The 15118-nt window shown below is 33.0% G+C and overlaps 3 protein-coding genes and 1 long non-coding RNA gene across 5 annotated transcripts; 2 read left to right on the top strand and 2 right to left on the bottom strand.

Annotated features, from left to right (window-relative positions):
- Positions 1-245: 245 nt before the first annotated feature.
- Positions 246-3773, bottom strand: LOC131673149 (transcriptional adapter 3). Its single transcript, XM_058950898.1, has 2 exons — positions 2191-3773; positions 246-2111 (listed from the first exon to the last, which is right to left on the bottom strand). The coding sequence occupies exons 1-2, from the start codon at positions 3023-3025 to the stop codon at positions 1540-1542; spliced, it is 1407 nt and encodes a 468-aa protein (XP_058806881.1). The 5' UTR covers positions 3026-3773; the 3' UTR covers positions 246-1539.
- A 2181-nt stretch (positions 3774-5954) lies between these two features.
- Positions 5955-10945, top strand: LOC131673117 (uncharacterized). The gene is made up of 9 exons (XM_058950838.1): positions 5955-6241; positions 6521-6636; positions 6708-6895; positions 6931-7806; positions 7888-8237; positions 8299-8999; positions 9095-9331; positions 9402-9478; positions 9568-10945. The coding sequence occupies exons 1-9, from the start codon at positions 6111-6113 to the stop codon at positions 9721-9723; spliced, it is 2832 nt and encodes a 943-aa protein (XP_058806821.1). The 5' UTR covers positions 5955-6110; the 3' UTR covers positions 9724-10945.
- A 1710-nt stretch (positions 10946-12655) lies between these two features.
- Positions 12656-13245, top strand: LOC131673163 (uncharacterized). The gene is made up of 3 exons (XR_009302686.1): positions 12656-12789; positions 12886-13036; positions 13155-13245. It is a non-coding gene; the product is annotated as an uncharacterized LOC131673163 (long non-coding RNA).
- Positions 12695-15058, bottom strand: LOC131673161 (protein king tubby). Of its 2 annotated transcripts, none has more exons than XM_058950926.1 (8): positions 14918-15058; positions 14238-14364; positions 14043-14102; positions 13812-13963; positions 13572-13739; positions 13146-13494; positions 12926-13078; positions 12695-12838 (listed from the first exon to the last, which is right to left on the bottom strand). In XM_058950926.1, the coding sequence occupies exons 1-8, from the start codon at positions 14957-14959 to the stop codon at positions 12705-12707; spliced, it is 1185 nt and encodes a 394-aa protein (XP_058806909.1). In that variant the 5' UTR covers positions 14960-15058; the 3' UTR covers positions 12695-12704. The 2 variants fall into 2 exon arrangements, with proteins under 2 accessions (XP_058806909.1, XP_058806908.1); XM_058950925.1 differs by having other exon boundaries at positions 14043-14138.
- Between the last annotated feature and the right edge of the window lie 60 nt (positions 15059-15118).

The following is a 15118-nucleotide window of genomic DNA, read 5'->3' on the forward strand; positions in this document are numbered from 1 at the left end:
GTGCTGTTGTGTACGCACGTTGTTAAGGTAACTCTTGGCAAGGAATCTGTACAGTGATTATCGAATAAACATCTTTGTCGTGAGATAAACGTCTTTACTTTTTACTATCCTTTTCAACTACATTACTTCAAATCGCGTACTCCATTTTGCATCGAACTATTTGACATTAATATAACTTTTGTTGGTATTGGTATATACATACATAAAATCATTTTTCAATGAAACCTAACTGTAATATTCTATGAAAAATAAATGCAAGACAGTAATTACAACAAAAATCTATCTTTTACTTCATTCCCCGATATGATAATATTATCAATGTATGTACTTTTAAATTAATTTCTTTATTTTGTTACAATAATAAATATAACATCATTCGAAGCGCAGCTATTTCGTGGGATAGCAGAGGTTCATGTTAAAAAAAGAAAAATTCAAAACCTATCTAAAAATATACTTATTGGCTAAGACACACTTTAAATATAAATAATGTACTTATTATTTTGTAATCGCCGCTACTATTTATGGAAGTTCACATGAGAATGATTTAATTTACACTAATAACAGATTACTACGGAAATGAATCTACTGTCAAGTTGAAAAAGTGACTAAATTTATTGGCATTTGTATTATCTACGTTTATTTTGATTCACTGTTCATGTCTTAACTCAAATAAAGCCAATTATTAAAGAAGAACGTTTCACTTTTCAATAAACATTTCTCCGAGAAAGATTTGTTGCACAATAAGAACTTGATGATTCAGATCTTGAAAACTCTATCAAACTATTAAAAAAAAAATTAATTGCCATCTGTATAAACAAACTTCTATACATTATATGTAAAAGAAAAAAGATAATGGTCAAAACGAAGATAGTACAATGTTGCCGATATTGTAAATACATAACTTTGTAATATTCAAAATTATCTTTATTTCTTTAACCACTATACTATCTTCTGTAAACACGAATTTGTAAAAAAATACAAGTTAATCGGTTGTACAAATTTAAAATTAATCTTTACTACTATTGATGCATAGATCAGATTTAACAAGTGCCAATTCTGGTGCGTTGATTATGTTATGATAACGTTTTTAATTAATTTTTTTCCATTAAATTATAAAAGTTTCTAACTTAATTCCGCAATATTTTCATCATTACTTAAAATAATAATTAATTGTAAATAATACATCAGAAATGTTAAAACCAACAAGTAATTTTTCAAATGTAACGTTATAATTTCTTATATATTGTTTATACTTCAGTTTGAAGCATTTGTAAGTCTATTATTATATCGGTATATTTATTTGTACAAATTTCCATAATTAGTAAGAATATTGCTTACAAGAAGTGCATCATGATTTTTACTAGCAAAAATTAAATCTTATAATGAAAACGTTGCCTTGAAAATTATTTATGTACTAGTTCACTTTTAATACATTGTGAAACTTGAATTTTTCACTGTTGAATCATCAATATTCAATGTTTGCCATGAAAAAATCAAGTTTCACGTCAACAGAGTAATTTTATAGCTAAAACTTTAAAACTAAGTTGCAATGTTATTTACAAGCTTAGCACTTGACACTTGAGGTTCACCAACGCTATTGGACGGCAACATGTTTAATTGCTCAAGAAGATTTTCCCTTTCTTTTAAACAACTCCATGCTTTTTCTTGTTCCTTTCTAGGAAGTTGGGTCTTTTTTGTTTTGGCTTGCATCAAGTTATCATAATGCTTTACAACTTCACTATCTACCTCTGCAATTTTGCGTTTTAATGCTTGTCGTTTACTTTCTTCTTGAGCCAGTTGCAACAGTCTTTTTAATTGCGATGCATTATGACTAGAGAGAGCAATCAACTCTTGCTGACACCTTTTTATTTCAGCTAAAATCTCATCATCTTCTGGATTTTTCTTAAGAGAGTCAGGATCAAGAAGCCCTTGCTCAACCAACTCTTTGTGCATTCTCATCTCTAGATTCATTGAATTTTGAATTGACAAATCTCTTAGAACTGGTGGGTCTCCGTCACGAAATAATTTATTATCGGTGTTATTATTTGCTACATAGACATTTTCTTCTAGAAGAGCAGAAACCAATCTCTGTGTTAGAGGACCAGTAATACCTATAAATAAACAGTTGATTATTTTACAATTTTCAAAATGGCAATAGAAATGAGCAAATATTTTCAAGTAGAAATTTACCATTTGTCTTTTTCTCTGCTTTTGACATCAAAAGTGATAAATCACTTCTCTTTTTTTTATCTTTGTTGGGATTTCCAGCATCCTCTTCTTGCATTAATTCATTATGACTCCATGTTAAGCTGTAATGACGTCCCAAAGGGGGAATCTTTTTAAATTCTCCAATATCATTATGCTTGGTAATGAGTTCTTCTAACAATTTAAGATCCTCTGGCATAATATCTGCACAATAAGGATCTACGGAAGCAAAGAATTTATTCAAAGTATCATTTTTGGGCAGCAAAAGCTTCGCATGACCATCCGACTTTGAACCTTCAACTCTGATAATTTCATGTGGATTTGGTACAACTTGATTTGCCGATGTGCCAGCTGCTCTCTGTTTTAATAATTTGGCTGGTAGTGGGGACTGAGATTTAAGTCCAATTTCTCTGGGTTTAAGCCTATCGTCTCTTAGTTTCTTGTCAACTAAAGCTATACCTTTACCACCCTTTGATCTTCTATCTCTACGCTCTTCTGATGCCGACAGATTTGCAATTTCTTCTTGTAGCATTCGACTACGCACCACAGTTGAAGATAGTAACATTTCCAATTCCAATTGTAAAGTATCCAAGTCTTCCATATTGATACCATCTTCTTGATTTCTTTGTAATATACTTGTATACCTGGGAAGCACTTTACTGTTATCTATCATTTTAATTACAGGAAGAGCTGTCATTTCAGATCCCTCTGAGCTTGTATCAGAGTTAGCTAGTGCAGCTTGGGTTTGAGCTAACTTTCCACTCTCTTTCACTGCTTTCACCATAGCCTTCTTCGAACTCTGCTTTCCTTTTCCGGACATTTTATAAGTTATTTTCTTCTTCTTTAAGTGAATGGTAATACTATTGAACTAAATAATAACCATCATCACACTCTGTGTACATTAAATGTACAAAATTTACTACGTCTATTCAGAGCGTAGTGGAAAAATGTAGTTTACACAATAAGACTATGTACTCATTATTTAACAAATTTCTACTACAAAAAAACTATTTTGGAGATTACATATGCACAAAAAATATGTGATGCAGAAATATAAACACATAAACGGTTTGGAGGTTATATTTGGTGATTAGGCTAGGTCAGTGTAAATATCATTCGGCGTACCCGTCTTCTTCTTGTACAGATGGCTCTACTTTGTGTATACTATGTACATATACTGTGACTTGAGTCAGTATAAATCCGGCGTACCCGTACAGGACTACAGGGTATTGCTGAATGCTGACGAGACGCCAATACTTCCGAGCGTGCCCAACAAAAGTTACTAGTTCGAGCGCCCCGTGGTGACCAGAGCATCGAAGCTGACGCACAATTCCATTCGGGATGGGAGTGAAATACCAAACATGCGTCTGTATAGAGAGGAGAAGCAAACGTGCGTCTGACCAATCACGTTAGTTAATAGGCGGGGCGAAACAGCAATGCGAGTCTGAGCACTCGAAAACAATTTCGTATCCGTAAACATTTTCTCTTGGGCCAAAGCGATGCTTTTTTTTTAATTATGAATAATGCAATCTCTTAAGTTATCTCAAATATTACAGTAAATACCTACAGTTTAAGTCCCTAATTTAATATCAAATACTCGTACATTCTTATGAACAAATGTAACTTTCCTCTGTAATAATATTCGTCAATCGTCGATACATCGTAAGTCATATCATCTTACGTAGCAGTAATTATTACTTATAGAAACCAGTGTTTGTTGGAGGCAAGCTTTTGCTGGACGAAATTTAAAAAAGAATCCGGTGCAATTGTAAAAAAGGGTGTAAGAGCGCTTGTAGTTGCAAAACACACGACTGAAATATTCTGATTTTTGTGGCTATTTCAAAGGAAACAGTTGTGAAAACCGCCAGAAGATAATGGTGTATTGATGGTGAAAATGACACTTTCTTAAAATTAGAAAGAAAAGCTTCAGGGATACGAAATTCTCTTGAAGTGCTTAGACTCGCATTGCTCTTTCGCCCTGCCCATCGGCTAACGTGATTGGTCAAACTCACGTTTGCTTCTCGTTCTCTCTATGCAGACGCACGTTTGGTTATTCCCCTCCCGTCCCGAATGGAATTGTGCGTCAGCTTCGGTACTCAGGCCACCATGGGGCGCTCGAACCAGTAACTTTGGTCGAGCACGCTGGGAAGCATTGTCGTCAGCTGCGTCACTCGTCAGCAATCCCATACCATACTATTGTAGATTGTATAGTTCTATTATTTCTTCTTATCTTGATGATGAACTTTTATTACGTCCGATGCGTCATTATCAAGTGTCGGTATTTCTCTGTGTTAAAAAATTCGCGCCAAGTTCAAAATTTGAATCACGTGGAACTGATCACTATCTGACTATAGTAAAACTTAGATGTAAAGGCTCATTATTGAGATACAGCGTCGGTGACGCTATGCCAGATATTGGCGATTCTTCGGCTAAGTGGGGATAGGAAAACGTGCATTTGCGATGAATAAAAAAAGATTGCCGAAGCTGTGTATTATCAATTTATCAGAGATTATAGGGTTTAAGAGCATATGCATTCTATGGTGTTACAAGAATCGTCAATCGTGCAAATTTTTGAACGATGGCGTTATTCTTAGCGGATAACATTAGAAAGTCTGTTCAAAGTGTCTAAGCATTATAGTCTAACTGCGAGGTCTTCAGAAAGTGAGGATTAGATTGACTGTAGAAAGAGGCTTCCTTAACAAGAGATAAATAAGATTTATTACCTATTCAGTTAATTTTGCTTCAAGTTGATCTAAAACTGATCACAACAAAAGAAATAGTTGTACATAAAATTTAATAGCTCCTTGCCAAAAAGTTCTTCGACAATGTTAAATTATAAATGTTGATGTAGAGAAGCCAATTTTTGGTGTTATTAACCTCTGAGATTACGTTAATCAAAAGTTATTAACAATAGCGATGATTATTTTGGATTCTAATAAACTATTATTATTTTCATGATTTCTGTAGTACGAAAAAGGGACAGCTGAATTTATAGTTTTCTATAGAGGACCCGAGTTTTATTGTTTATTGTTTCTGCTTTCCTCTTCCACTCAAGCAATCTCAAAGGTTCCACTTTTATAAGTGTAAGCGGTTAATCCGATATAGTAGCCTGCGCACGACAAACGGTGGCGGTTTGTAATTTCTCAAAGACGTTCACATTAATATTTAGTGTTTAAGTTTAAGTTTCATAAAAAAAAATAAAATTTATACACACACACACACACACACACACATATACTACATTATGTACTACTTTTATTTTAGGTTATTCACAGCACATTTGTTAATCTCGCAATAACTAATAATAGTTGGGATAAAGTGTAACCGATTGAAAATCATTTTTTAAGCAGTACTACTGATCGCACGTGTGCTAAAATCATAAAGAAGACATGGAATAACATTTGGTAAGGCGAGTTGACTCCAGAAAGTCATTACGACACAATGTTCGTCACGGGAGCTAGTTTTATTTTTTCTCTGCGTGTAGTCACCGACGACAATGATTTATACCAAGCAATACCTGACTACCTGCTTACACATAATTTGTAAAATCACTTGATCAATAAAATAGTTATCTGCTTAATCACCAGAAAGATCATTCGTACCTTGTGTGTCAAAATAAATTCAAATATGGCGCCCTTTAGCCGACTCCGAATCACCGAGCGTCTGCCTATAAACGCACTCTTATAGGCGTACACGCGAGCGCTTGATGAGAGACGACAGGTAGCTAGAGAGATAACGAAAGGCACAGCTGCGCTGCTGTGCAGTTGCTAAATACAGACATTCGTGGCCGCTCGTGTATATTGCGTGTTAACGGTAATACGGCGATGCACCGTCGTGTATTTTCGGAATCGTCATCGCCAATGTGACAGCCTCGTAGCAAGCTGTGCAGTGTGCACCTATCGAGAATGGCAAGCAACTGTTATCCGGAGCAGTACCGGGCGATCGGCGATGTCTTGCTTCCTCTTAGGACACCCGACGACGATGAGCTCTCCATCATCGATGTCAATGCCTTCGACGATAGTGCAGACGAAAAGTGGTAGGCTGCTAACTACTTTTTTTATATCCACGGCTTTCTTGTACAAAATACTACATAATTAAAAGTTAAAGTGAAACAAAAAATACATCGATATAATGGTATAAGTTTTTCTAGTGTCGCAATCACCACATCTAGTTGTTCAAATGTTTATTGACAAACCCATTGTTTGTTGTGAAAGAACTTGAAATTAATGATCTTTGCCTGACCTTGAGTCATAAGTACAAATTAGAACAGTCTATCATATAATAATGATTCAATTGTGGTCTGGGGTTTTTACAGGCTTTATTCAACTGGAAGTGGATCAAGGAATAATAGCGTTGAAACAAATATTGAAGACTTGGATGCATGGCTCCATGCAGATGTGCCAGAATCTGATGCTGGTCAATGTGACAATAGTGTGTTTTTTATTTTTATTTTCAGTTTATTTTTTATATATATCACATTACTAAACACCATTGACTTATAGATTCAAGAAGGTCCATTGATACAAGGACTTTTACCAGGATCAAGAGGCGATCAAACAACAAATTGAACTTTCAAAATATTGATGCCATGTTTTCACCAGAAGCAATGCCATGTCCATTGACTAATGTATGGAAAGCTCAGCCGATTCTTGAGTCTCCAATACAGGTAAATCTTCATTTAAAATATAATGTTTTTTATTTAATTTATATGAGATAATCATTTAGGAAAACAATAATACCATACACAAGGAAAGAAGAGACAGTATACCTATGATGCTACGTCCCAAAATAAATCAAACATTATCAACATTCTCATCAGAAAGTCCATCTTCGATACAGAGTCAGGCTAGTATGGAAGCTTTTTTGAATCTAGCTAAATCAAAAGAGGGCATGCCTATGTTAAGTGAAATGACTGAGCCTGATATTAGTAGTCTTTTAATGAATGTGTCACAACCTTCTCTTCTTTATTCGTCAATCATATCTGATGGGAAAAATGATGAAACTATTCAATCTACAGAAGTAGGAGATTGTTTAATTGATTCCCAAATTTTAACAGATTCCATGATGGAAGCTAGTATGTTCAAGGAAGTGCAGGACGCTACTATGCTTGCTGAGTTTTTAAAACAAAGCAGTGATGATACTATGCTTGTAGATAGGACAGTTTGTAAACTTTCAGATACATTTGATCTTAATGATAAGACATTTATTAACGAGTTAAGCGATAAAACATATGTTCATTGTAAAGCTATGGATCTGAAAAGTTCTAATCAGACTTATACGAGTAGTAAAAATTCAAAGTCAAATGATATCATTCTGAATTTTCCATTGCAATTTAGTGCAGATGAAGCAAATAGTACAAAAATCCTTTCACATGAAAATTTATTAAACAATACACACGTTATTTCTACTCCTAATTCTCTAAATTCTACAAGAATAATTCCAGACCAAATTGTTATGGCATCATTGACAAAGACTATAGATAATAAGAATAAGACTGACTTAGCATCTGATTTAAAAACATCACAACTTCTTAAAGGAGGAAAATTAGATGCAACATTTGATACTTACAGATCATCTGCCGGAAATATTCTTCATCTAAGTGTGAATATTATTTGCATTCGTTGACTATTTATGTCTAATTGAATATTTTTCGTTAATTATTTTAATATTGGTGTATTGTAGGGATCAAATAAAAATGCGAAAACTGCTTTGGATACGACGTATGATGCTGTGCCAAATTTGCGAGAAGAATTACTACAAGAAGTTCGAAGAAGTACTGAAAACAAGCTTGACTCAACTTTTACTACTGCCCCGTCGACAAATATTGAGCCAAAACTTGACCTTACTTACGATCGCCCAAATTCCGGTGGATCTTCTAACGAGGCTGAAACTTTTGATGCCACTTATGTTCGTGAGTCACCAACTCGTGAACTTGAATCTCAAAATGTTAAGAAAAACTTCGATATAACTTACGATACATCACAGCAAATAAATTTGAAAACAAATAGCGCCCACAACATGCAACGCTTGAGGTAAGTTTCGACATTAATTTGATGTTTACTATTAATTACAACCATTGATATATTTGTTCAGCTATGCCAATAGAAATGTGGAAGAATCTCAAACTTTAGGCCAGAATCGTTTCAATACGTACAGAAAAGATATTAAATCTCAAAGTCGTTTATCAAAAGCTCCATCAGTTTCAGAAAATCGTACGAATAGATTATCCACCGTAACACATGGTGGAAACGCTAAGATGAACAATAATTTGAATACACAAAAGTTTAACACTTACAAAAAAAACAGCAGTGTTAAAAACAATAATATCGATGACAATAATTTGAACGAAAATAAATTGGATAGTACGTTCGTAAAACCAGCAGAAAGAGTACAGTCAAAGCTTCAAGCTCCGCGTCAATTTTCAAAATTACCGCAATTGTTTCAAAAGTCAAATCCTAATCTTAGCGTTAACATGAGACCTCCTGGCAAATTCGGTTTAGATATAGGATTTAATAAAGGATCGCAGCCAAACATCATGACGAGTAACATGAATACCCTCAGTCGATTCAAGTCGGAAGGTCGTCTTTTACAATCGAAAGACTTAAAGAGCTCTGAGCTCTTGAAAGGCGACAGCAGTAGTCGTTCAATGGAAAGCATCGACAGCAGCGAAAGCGCACATAGTGCTCCAGATTTTGAAGACAGAATAAATTTGTGCTCTAATAGTAGCCGGGCGTCTTACACGATAAAACCCAGAAATTTACAAATATTGAAAAAACTTGGAAGTCTGGAAGAAGGTAAGCTAATTTCCGTTGTGATAAAAAATAATATTTTTATCTTTAATTACGCTAATAGCATTTATTTTTGTGATAAAATTCGATTGAATTTTTAGGTGGAAAATTCGGAGGCTCAACTCCAAAAATTAAAAGTCATACAATTCTTGAAAATAACTGGGTACAAGAAAAAGATTTACCTTCTCCTATTTTAAAAAATGGAAATGCAAGAAGTTATACGGAGAATGCTGATAGTAGAAGTGCTTCGCCTTCGGATAGTGCAGAGTTTCTAACGAAAACCAGTTCACCTATAACCGTAACTCCCGCAAGTTCAGATTTAGCAATAAATACAGTAGGTATGTAAAGCGTTCACCGTTATCTAAGTTCTTATAGTCTGATATATTTTGTACGTGATTTTATGCGCAGGAAATGATAATGTTGATATTGAGGCAAAAAAAGAAAATAATCAATCTGCCGATAATGTACAACCTAAGCAGTTGAAAGTAAGTTTTTTAAAATATTTTCATGATGTTACAATTCCATCGGTGACAAATAGTCGTATAATTACTATATATATATATGTTTTATATAGGCACATACTGGAATGCCTTTGACAAATGCAACTAAATTAAGACGACCTACCAATTGGACAGGAGGAGCTAAAACTGCCAATGGTACTTCAAGTGGAATACCAAGACCGACTTCTCGAATCCCTGCTCCAAAATTTACTAGGCCGAGCCTCAAGTAACATAATAGAATTTGTAAAAAGAAATTGAAAGGAGAGCTAGAGATAGAAAGGATTTGTTGGTGAAAAACAGTACAAACATGCCGGATTGTGCTCAGATTTGAAACAATTTTATAAACAAACGATTATTTTTCTATTTGAATTGTAAATATTTAAACACACAATGACATTTTAAACGTCTAAATATGAAAAATATTCTAGAAGATGCATAATCTTGGTATTTTGTATAACTTTTTTAATTGTTGACCATCGAATTGGCCATTTCAAAGTGGAATACGTATCATCATTTGTACGGTGAATCGGACGCCATTTAACGTGGTAAAAAATATGTAAAAACGATTAACAATGCGCTTTTAAAGAATTCGCAAAAAAATCGTATATTTATTAAGCTATATTGTTGCTTATTGTTAACATATCTTTTTTATACCATATAATCAAACGCGATTCTAGAACTTAAAAGTTGAACTTTTTATATTTGAAAAAGTATAATAATTATTTCTATTGTAGACTTTTATATTACTTTATTAAAAATACATTAGTTCTTGTTTTCATCGATCAGATATACTCTCATCACAATATAAATTTTGAACTGACATATCGAATGTAATATATAATTGCATAACTAGCAATTTACTAGTAGTATAAATAATAAAATTACTTTTGAAAAACTATTCATTTTAACGTACAGAATCACTAATAATTTTGGTTTAAAGATTTACAAAAAGAGGTTGAGGAAAGATTTATGACAGGAAACGTAGATATTGAATAATTGTCACAATAATTAGAATTTTATTATGCTTAAATTAATTAATTTATTTAACAAACAGAATTAAAAAATTAGTAGTTATATTAAATGATTGAAAAAGATATGATTATAAATTTATATTAGGTGAAATTAAAGTCATTTCTTTTCAAGTGAACATTTTACAAGTCTAGTAGCACTTTTGTATTATTTTATTTATTAGGAGAATCTAGTACATCCTTTTTTTTATTGTAGTTAATGAAAAAGAAATAATAAAGAAGTTTTTTATTATTCCGTATTAATACGAACTCAAGTGCCTTAAGATTGTACGTGGCTCGTGAATTAAAATTACGTGTTCAATTTTTTAATGAAAAACATAATAGCCCATTGTCATTATTCTGCTTTCAAAGTGTATGGAATTCGCTCACATATCTAAAATTTAAACTTTTATGATTGAAAAAATAAAAATTCTGATATTATAAAATACAGTGTTAATTTTATTTTTGACCCGATTTCCTTTACATAGTTAGATAAGCCATACCTACATTTGTTTATCATCATTCGATTACCATTTATTTGCCTAAAGATAGTGGGAAAATATAAATTTTAAATACCAACTCATCAATTTAATTATCTTTTGTTATTGTTAATTAAAGAAATTTGAATCAAGATTAACAAAAAAAATAAAAAGGCTTTTAATGAAAACATGAGTTACGATTACGAAAAAATTTATTGTTTACAGAACATAGTGCTTAAACTTTTTCAATGTAGTTGATATATAACAAATGATAAACCTAGTGTAAAATATCTGTCATATACATATTATATTTTTACGCTGATGTGATTTTTCGATTATAGACTAGACACACTGTATCCCATTTCTATTATTATATTACTTGTGAATTTTATGATATACGTTTGCGTGTGCAAATAATAATTTTAAATAAACGACTTATAGAAAATATTGATAGTATAATTCGCATGTTATAAAAATCTTACTATGCTTTCAAATCCATGGATTCATCAAATATATATTAAAAATAGGAAAACATAATTATATCTTGCGTGAGAATCAGTGGAATGTTGTTTTAACTGTTTAGTGGCTAGTGTGTTTATGAATTACCACGTAACATTCAACAACAAATCTTTTCATAATTTTAAACTTTTTTAAGTAAAACTATATTACGCAGACTTCACAAATTATCTCACACGTTGCTTAATGTACATATTTAATATATATTAAACGTTACATATTAAATTTTCGATAATTAATACTAAAATTAAATATAAGTACAAGGTAATCAATTCTTCAACAAAAGCATTTAAACAGTACTTCATGAAAAATAGTTCTTGATGTTTTGCCTTCTACAATTAATACTGTACTGTTACCACGTAACGCTGGCAACACGCATATGTATTTGTCATTTAATTTTTTAATTGAACACATAAAGATCATTCTTTTGTGTATAGACACATTTAAAAAATTAACCGGTAGTTATTAACTTTAAAGCATGAGAAATAACGAGATTTTTCGTAATACCTTCGATATTTTATTAATTCCATAGTAGCATAAAAAAAGATTGCACGATAAATCTTTTTCTCTATAAAAAGTACTCACTGCATTTACGATAAAATTATGCATATAGTATAAAAGTAAGTTATGAAAAAAAAAAATTTATTTGAGATTTTTTCCTCAAATATTTTCGCTGATCTCTTACTACGAGATTTCCAATTTCTTTACAAATAATTTCTGAAAATCTCCTAAAATATTTGATCAAATCTTAAAAACTTAACTGATACGTTACTTTACGTAATCCATAAACTACTACATAAATCTATCAACATTAATTTTTCAAGCAAATTCCATGAAAAATTGATAAGATTTCACTCTTTGAATTTATACACATATTATTCTTGGTATATTTTTGAGGTCGCGAGACAATTGTAATTTCTAAAAGTACAACAAAGACGAAATCTCGATGAAATTTCATACTTGAGAATGCTTTGAAGTATTTTAGTCCTATTCAAACGCGATACGACGACTGCTTAGTATAACAATACAAACCGTTTTATCGCTTTGCATAAATATTCATAATTTTTCTCGATACATTTTTACAATGATATAACTTTTAACGATTAGCAGAGTCGCAGCGTTAAAAGCTGAAGCAAATCGATGACGATTGTCTGTTGCGTGTCGCGTTCAGTATATTAAATTCGTGATGTGTACCGCTTTTGAAATGCATTATTCACAGGCCAGCTTACTGTCAAAACTGCTAAGTGCTATGGCAAACGCTTGGAGTGCACACAAGGGGAATCGATAATCCATTGTAAAAACATCTTCCGCCACTCTGCCAAACTGCATTACAACGTAATCCACTGAAAGTGCATTACATTATTTCATACAGTAAATTCTTCAATTGCAGGAAGCCATAAAAAATCTTTACGTGATCGAGTCAAACTTACCGTCTGTATCGTGAACTACTTGAAAGTTTTTTACTGAGGCCTGTGTAACGCGACCATGAAAATTGAGGACGTACGATTGCGTGTCGTCATTCCATACTGGCGTTTTATTATGTAATTCTATGAGATTATCCATATTTTTTGATTTATAACATTCTAAAATGAAATATTAAAAATACTCGTGATTATGTGATAGCTCAGTATTACAAATAAAGTTGCTTACCTAATAAAGTTTCAGATTCGTCCCGAGGACAAATTTCAACTCTCCTTTGGTCGGGAGTCATTCCAGGAATGATAACAGTCATTTTTCGAGGTCCCTTGAAACCTAGAACATTTGTATCGTATATTACTGCAGCTAGCTCTTGTCTTGGATTAGATCTTTGCTCTTCCCGTTTATCGTCTTTAAGCTGCGAGTAACCATTATCATACACAGTAAATTGAGTTCCCAAGAGATTTGATCTTAGTTTGCCTACATAGGCCTCGCCACCACGTGATAAATCAGTCGGATCAGTGGAAATTAAGTAGTTACTCGTTTTACTGCGCTTCCGTTTACGTCCAGCGAGTAGGAATACCTATTAAAATGTTTTTCATTAATTTTTGTGTCTATTATCTACTATTCTGTATGTAAAATTGCAATTGTAGATTTTACCTTTTTACCGTAATCTCGCTCCAAGTGAAGAAAATAGGTTGGATAAAAACCGCGATCCATTCCCTTTCGATCTCTCGTTATTCTACATTTGTAATGCATTTTTTTGTTGGCTGGTTGTAACACAAAATGCTCTATATTACCTTCCACGTTTCCTTCTAATTCTGGGCTCTAAAAACAATAGTATAACATGAGCGCTAAGAATGGTTTAAATAGATACGAATCTATTTCAAGAGGCATTACAGAATTTTCTCTGTTGATAACCGTCAAAGGTCCATCTGATGGAGCAACTCTAAGAGGTGATGCACACACAAGAGTTTCAGTTGGTGATTGAAGTTCTATTGGCGAAGATTCTTCATCTGCTCCATCGTAAAAAATACCTTCACCACTAAGATCTGAAATGTAGTGATTATGAAGTCTTATTTACAACAATTAAAAGATTTATCTACACCAGTGAATATTATTAGCCAATACCTCTACTTAATTCAGTCTCCAGGGTCCTATTTTCTGGCAGTGTACTTGTATCTGGATGACCTGGAAACATAGCGTAATGTAAAGGGCCATCGTAACCTGAAATTAATTTTCGTTTAAAGATTTGCAAGCAGAATTATATCATAGAAGTAAAAAGTAATAAAGCAAAGCAAGATGAATAAGGTTTAAAAAGCTTACCGTGTATTGCATGTTGCCATGCTGACGAGCGACCAGTCAGTTGAGCACTAGATACATTAGATGCTTGTATCATTCCTCCTGCACCTGTTTGTCTTTTCTGTTTCATTTTTTGAGCAATCAGTTGCCTCTAAAACACAGCATTTTTAAACAATGAGTAACTCTTGAATATTTAAAAAGGTTCTTAGACAGCTTGGGTATGCATTATTAATTATATGATTTGAGAAATGGACAAAATGTGTAGGTTTGTAACAAATGGAAATTTTCAAAATGCAATAAAGTGAAAATAAAACGTTATAGGTCTTATGAGGGAAAAATTTAGTGCATAAATTTATGATAAAATAGGAAAATGAACCAAGTGGAGCAAGTGCTGAACTGAGCAAGAGCACAATTAATAGTCGCGTTGATCAAAATAGACATTGATGAATATTAGAAAAACCTCTCGATTTTAAGTAAATTATTGACTGATGTTGAAATATAAGTCATAAATAAGTACATCGTATCGTGCACCTATGCAAAAGCACTTACTATGCACATTGAGAATGATGGGCTGTTTAAAGGTTATAGGCGCATAGAGGTTGGGGGAGGTCGCGTGCGATTGACAATGTATACGCAACGCCAACCCTCGTATTTAAAGTTTTCTCGCTGAACCTGACCAAAACGAAGACGAAATATTTGCTTACCTGCTGCTCAAGTTTCTGCTGTCGCAAATCTAACGAAGTCATTTTCGCGAGGCCGTTGCACTCAATAATTGAATACACGATTTTATGTCACCCGCACCGTCGTTGGATTCTCGTGCACCGAACTAGTTTGTTTACGCTTTACGTCAAATATACGTACTACATACAATCATGCGCGCGCGCCTGATGCCAAGGCAACGGTCT

Source organism: Phymastichus coffea, unplaced genomic scaffold, assembly GCF_024137745.1.
Source record: "Phymastichus coffea isolate CEN01 unplaced genomic scaffold, Cenicafe_Pcof_1.1 PCOF00169, whole genome shotgun sequence".
Classification (NCBI taxonomy): Eukaryota; Metazoa; Arthropoda; class Insecta; order Hymenoptera; family Eulophidae; genus Phymastichus; species Phymastichus coffea.

What these genes read in the sequence shown, in the direction of transcription:
- LOC131673149 (XM_058950898.1), bottom strand. Translation starts at nt 3,025, where the DNA reads ATGTCCGGAAAAGGAAAGCAGAGTTCGAAGAAGGCTATGGTGAAAGCA. An exon ending in AGCAGAGAAAAAGACAAATG is followed by an intron (nt 2,112 to 2,190) that starts GTAAATTTCTAC and finishes GTTTATTTATAG; the next exon opens with GTATTACTGGTCCTCTAACA.
- LOC131673117 (XM_058950838.1), top strand. Translation starts at nt 6,111, where the DNA reads ATGGCAAGCAACTGTTATCCGGAGCAGTACCGGGCGATCGGCGATGTC. An exon ending in ACTTGGAAGTCTGGAAGAAG is followed by an intron (nt 9,000 to 9,094) that starts GTAAGCTAATTT and finishes TTGAATTTTTAG; the next exon opens with GTGGAAAATTCGGAGGCTCA. An exon ending in TACAACCTAAGCAGTTGAAA is followed by an intron (nt 9,479 to 9,567) that starts GTAAGTTTTTTA and finishes TGTTTTATATAG; the next exon opens with GCACATACTGGAATGCCTTT.
- LOC131673161 (XM_058950925.1), bottom strand. Translation starts at nt 14,959, where the DNA reads ATGACTTCGTTAGATTTGCGACAGCAGAAACTTGAGCAGCAG. An exon ending in AGCAGAAACTTGAGCAGCAG is followed by an intron (nt 14,365 to 14,917) that starts GTAAGCAAATAT and finishes GCTGTGTTTTAG; the next exon opens with AGGCAACTGATTGCTCAAAA. An exon ending in AGTAGTTCACGATACAGACG is followed by an intron (nt 12,839 to 12,925) that starts GTAAGTTTGACT and finishes ATGCACTTTCAG; the next exon opens with TGGATTACGTTGTAATGCAG.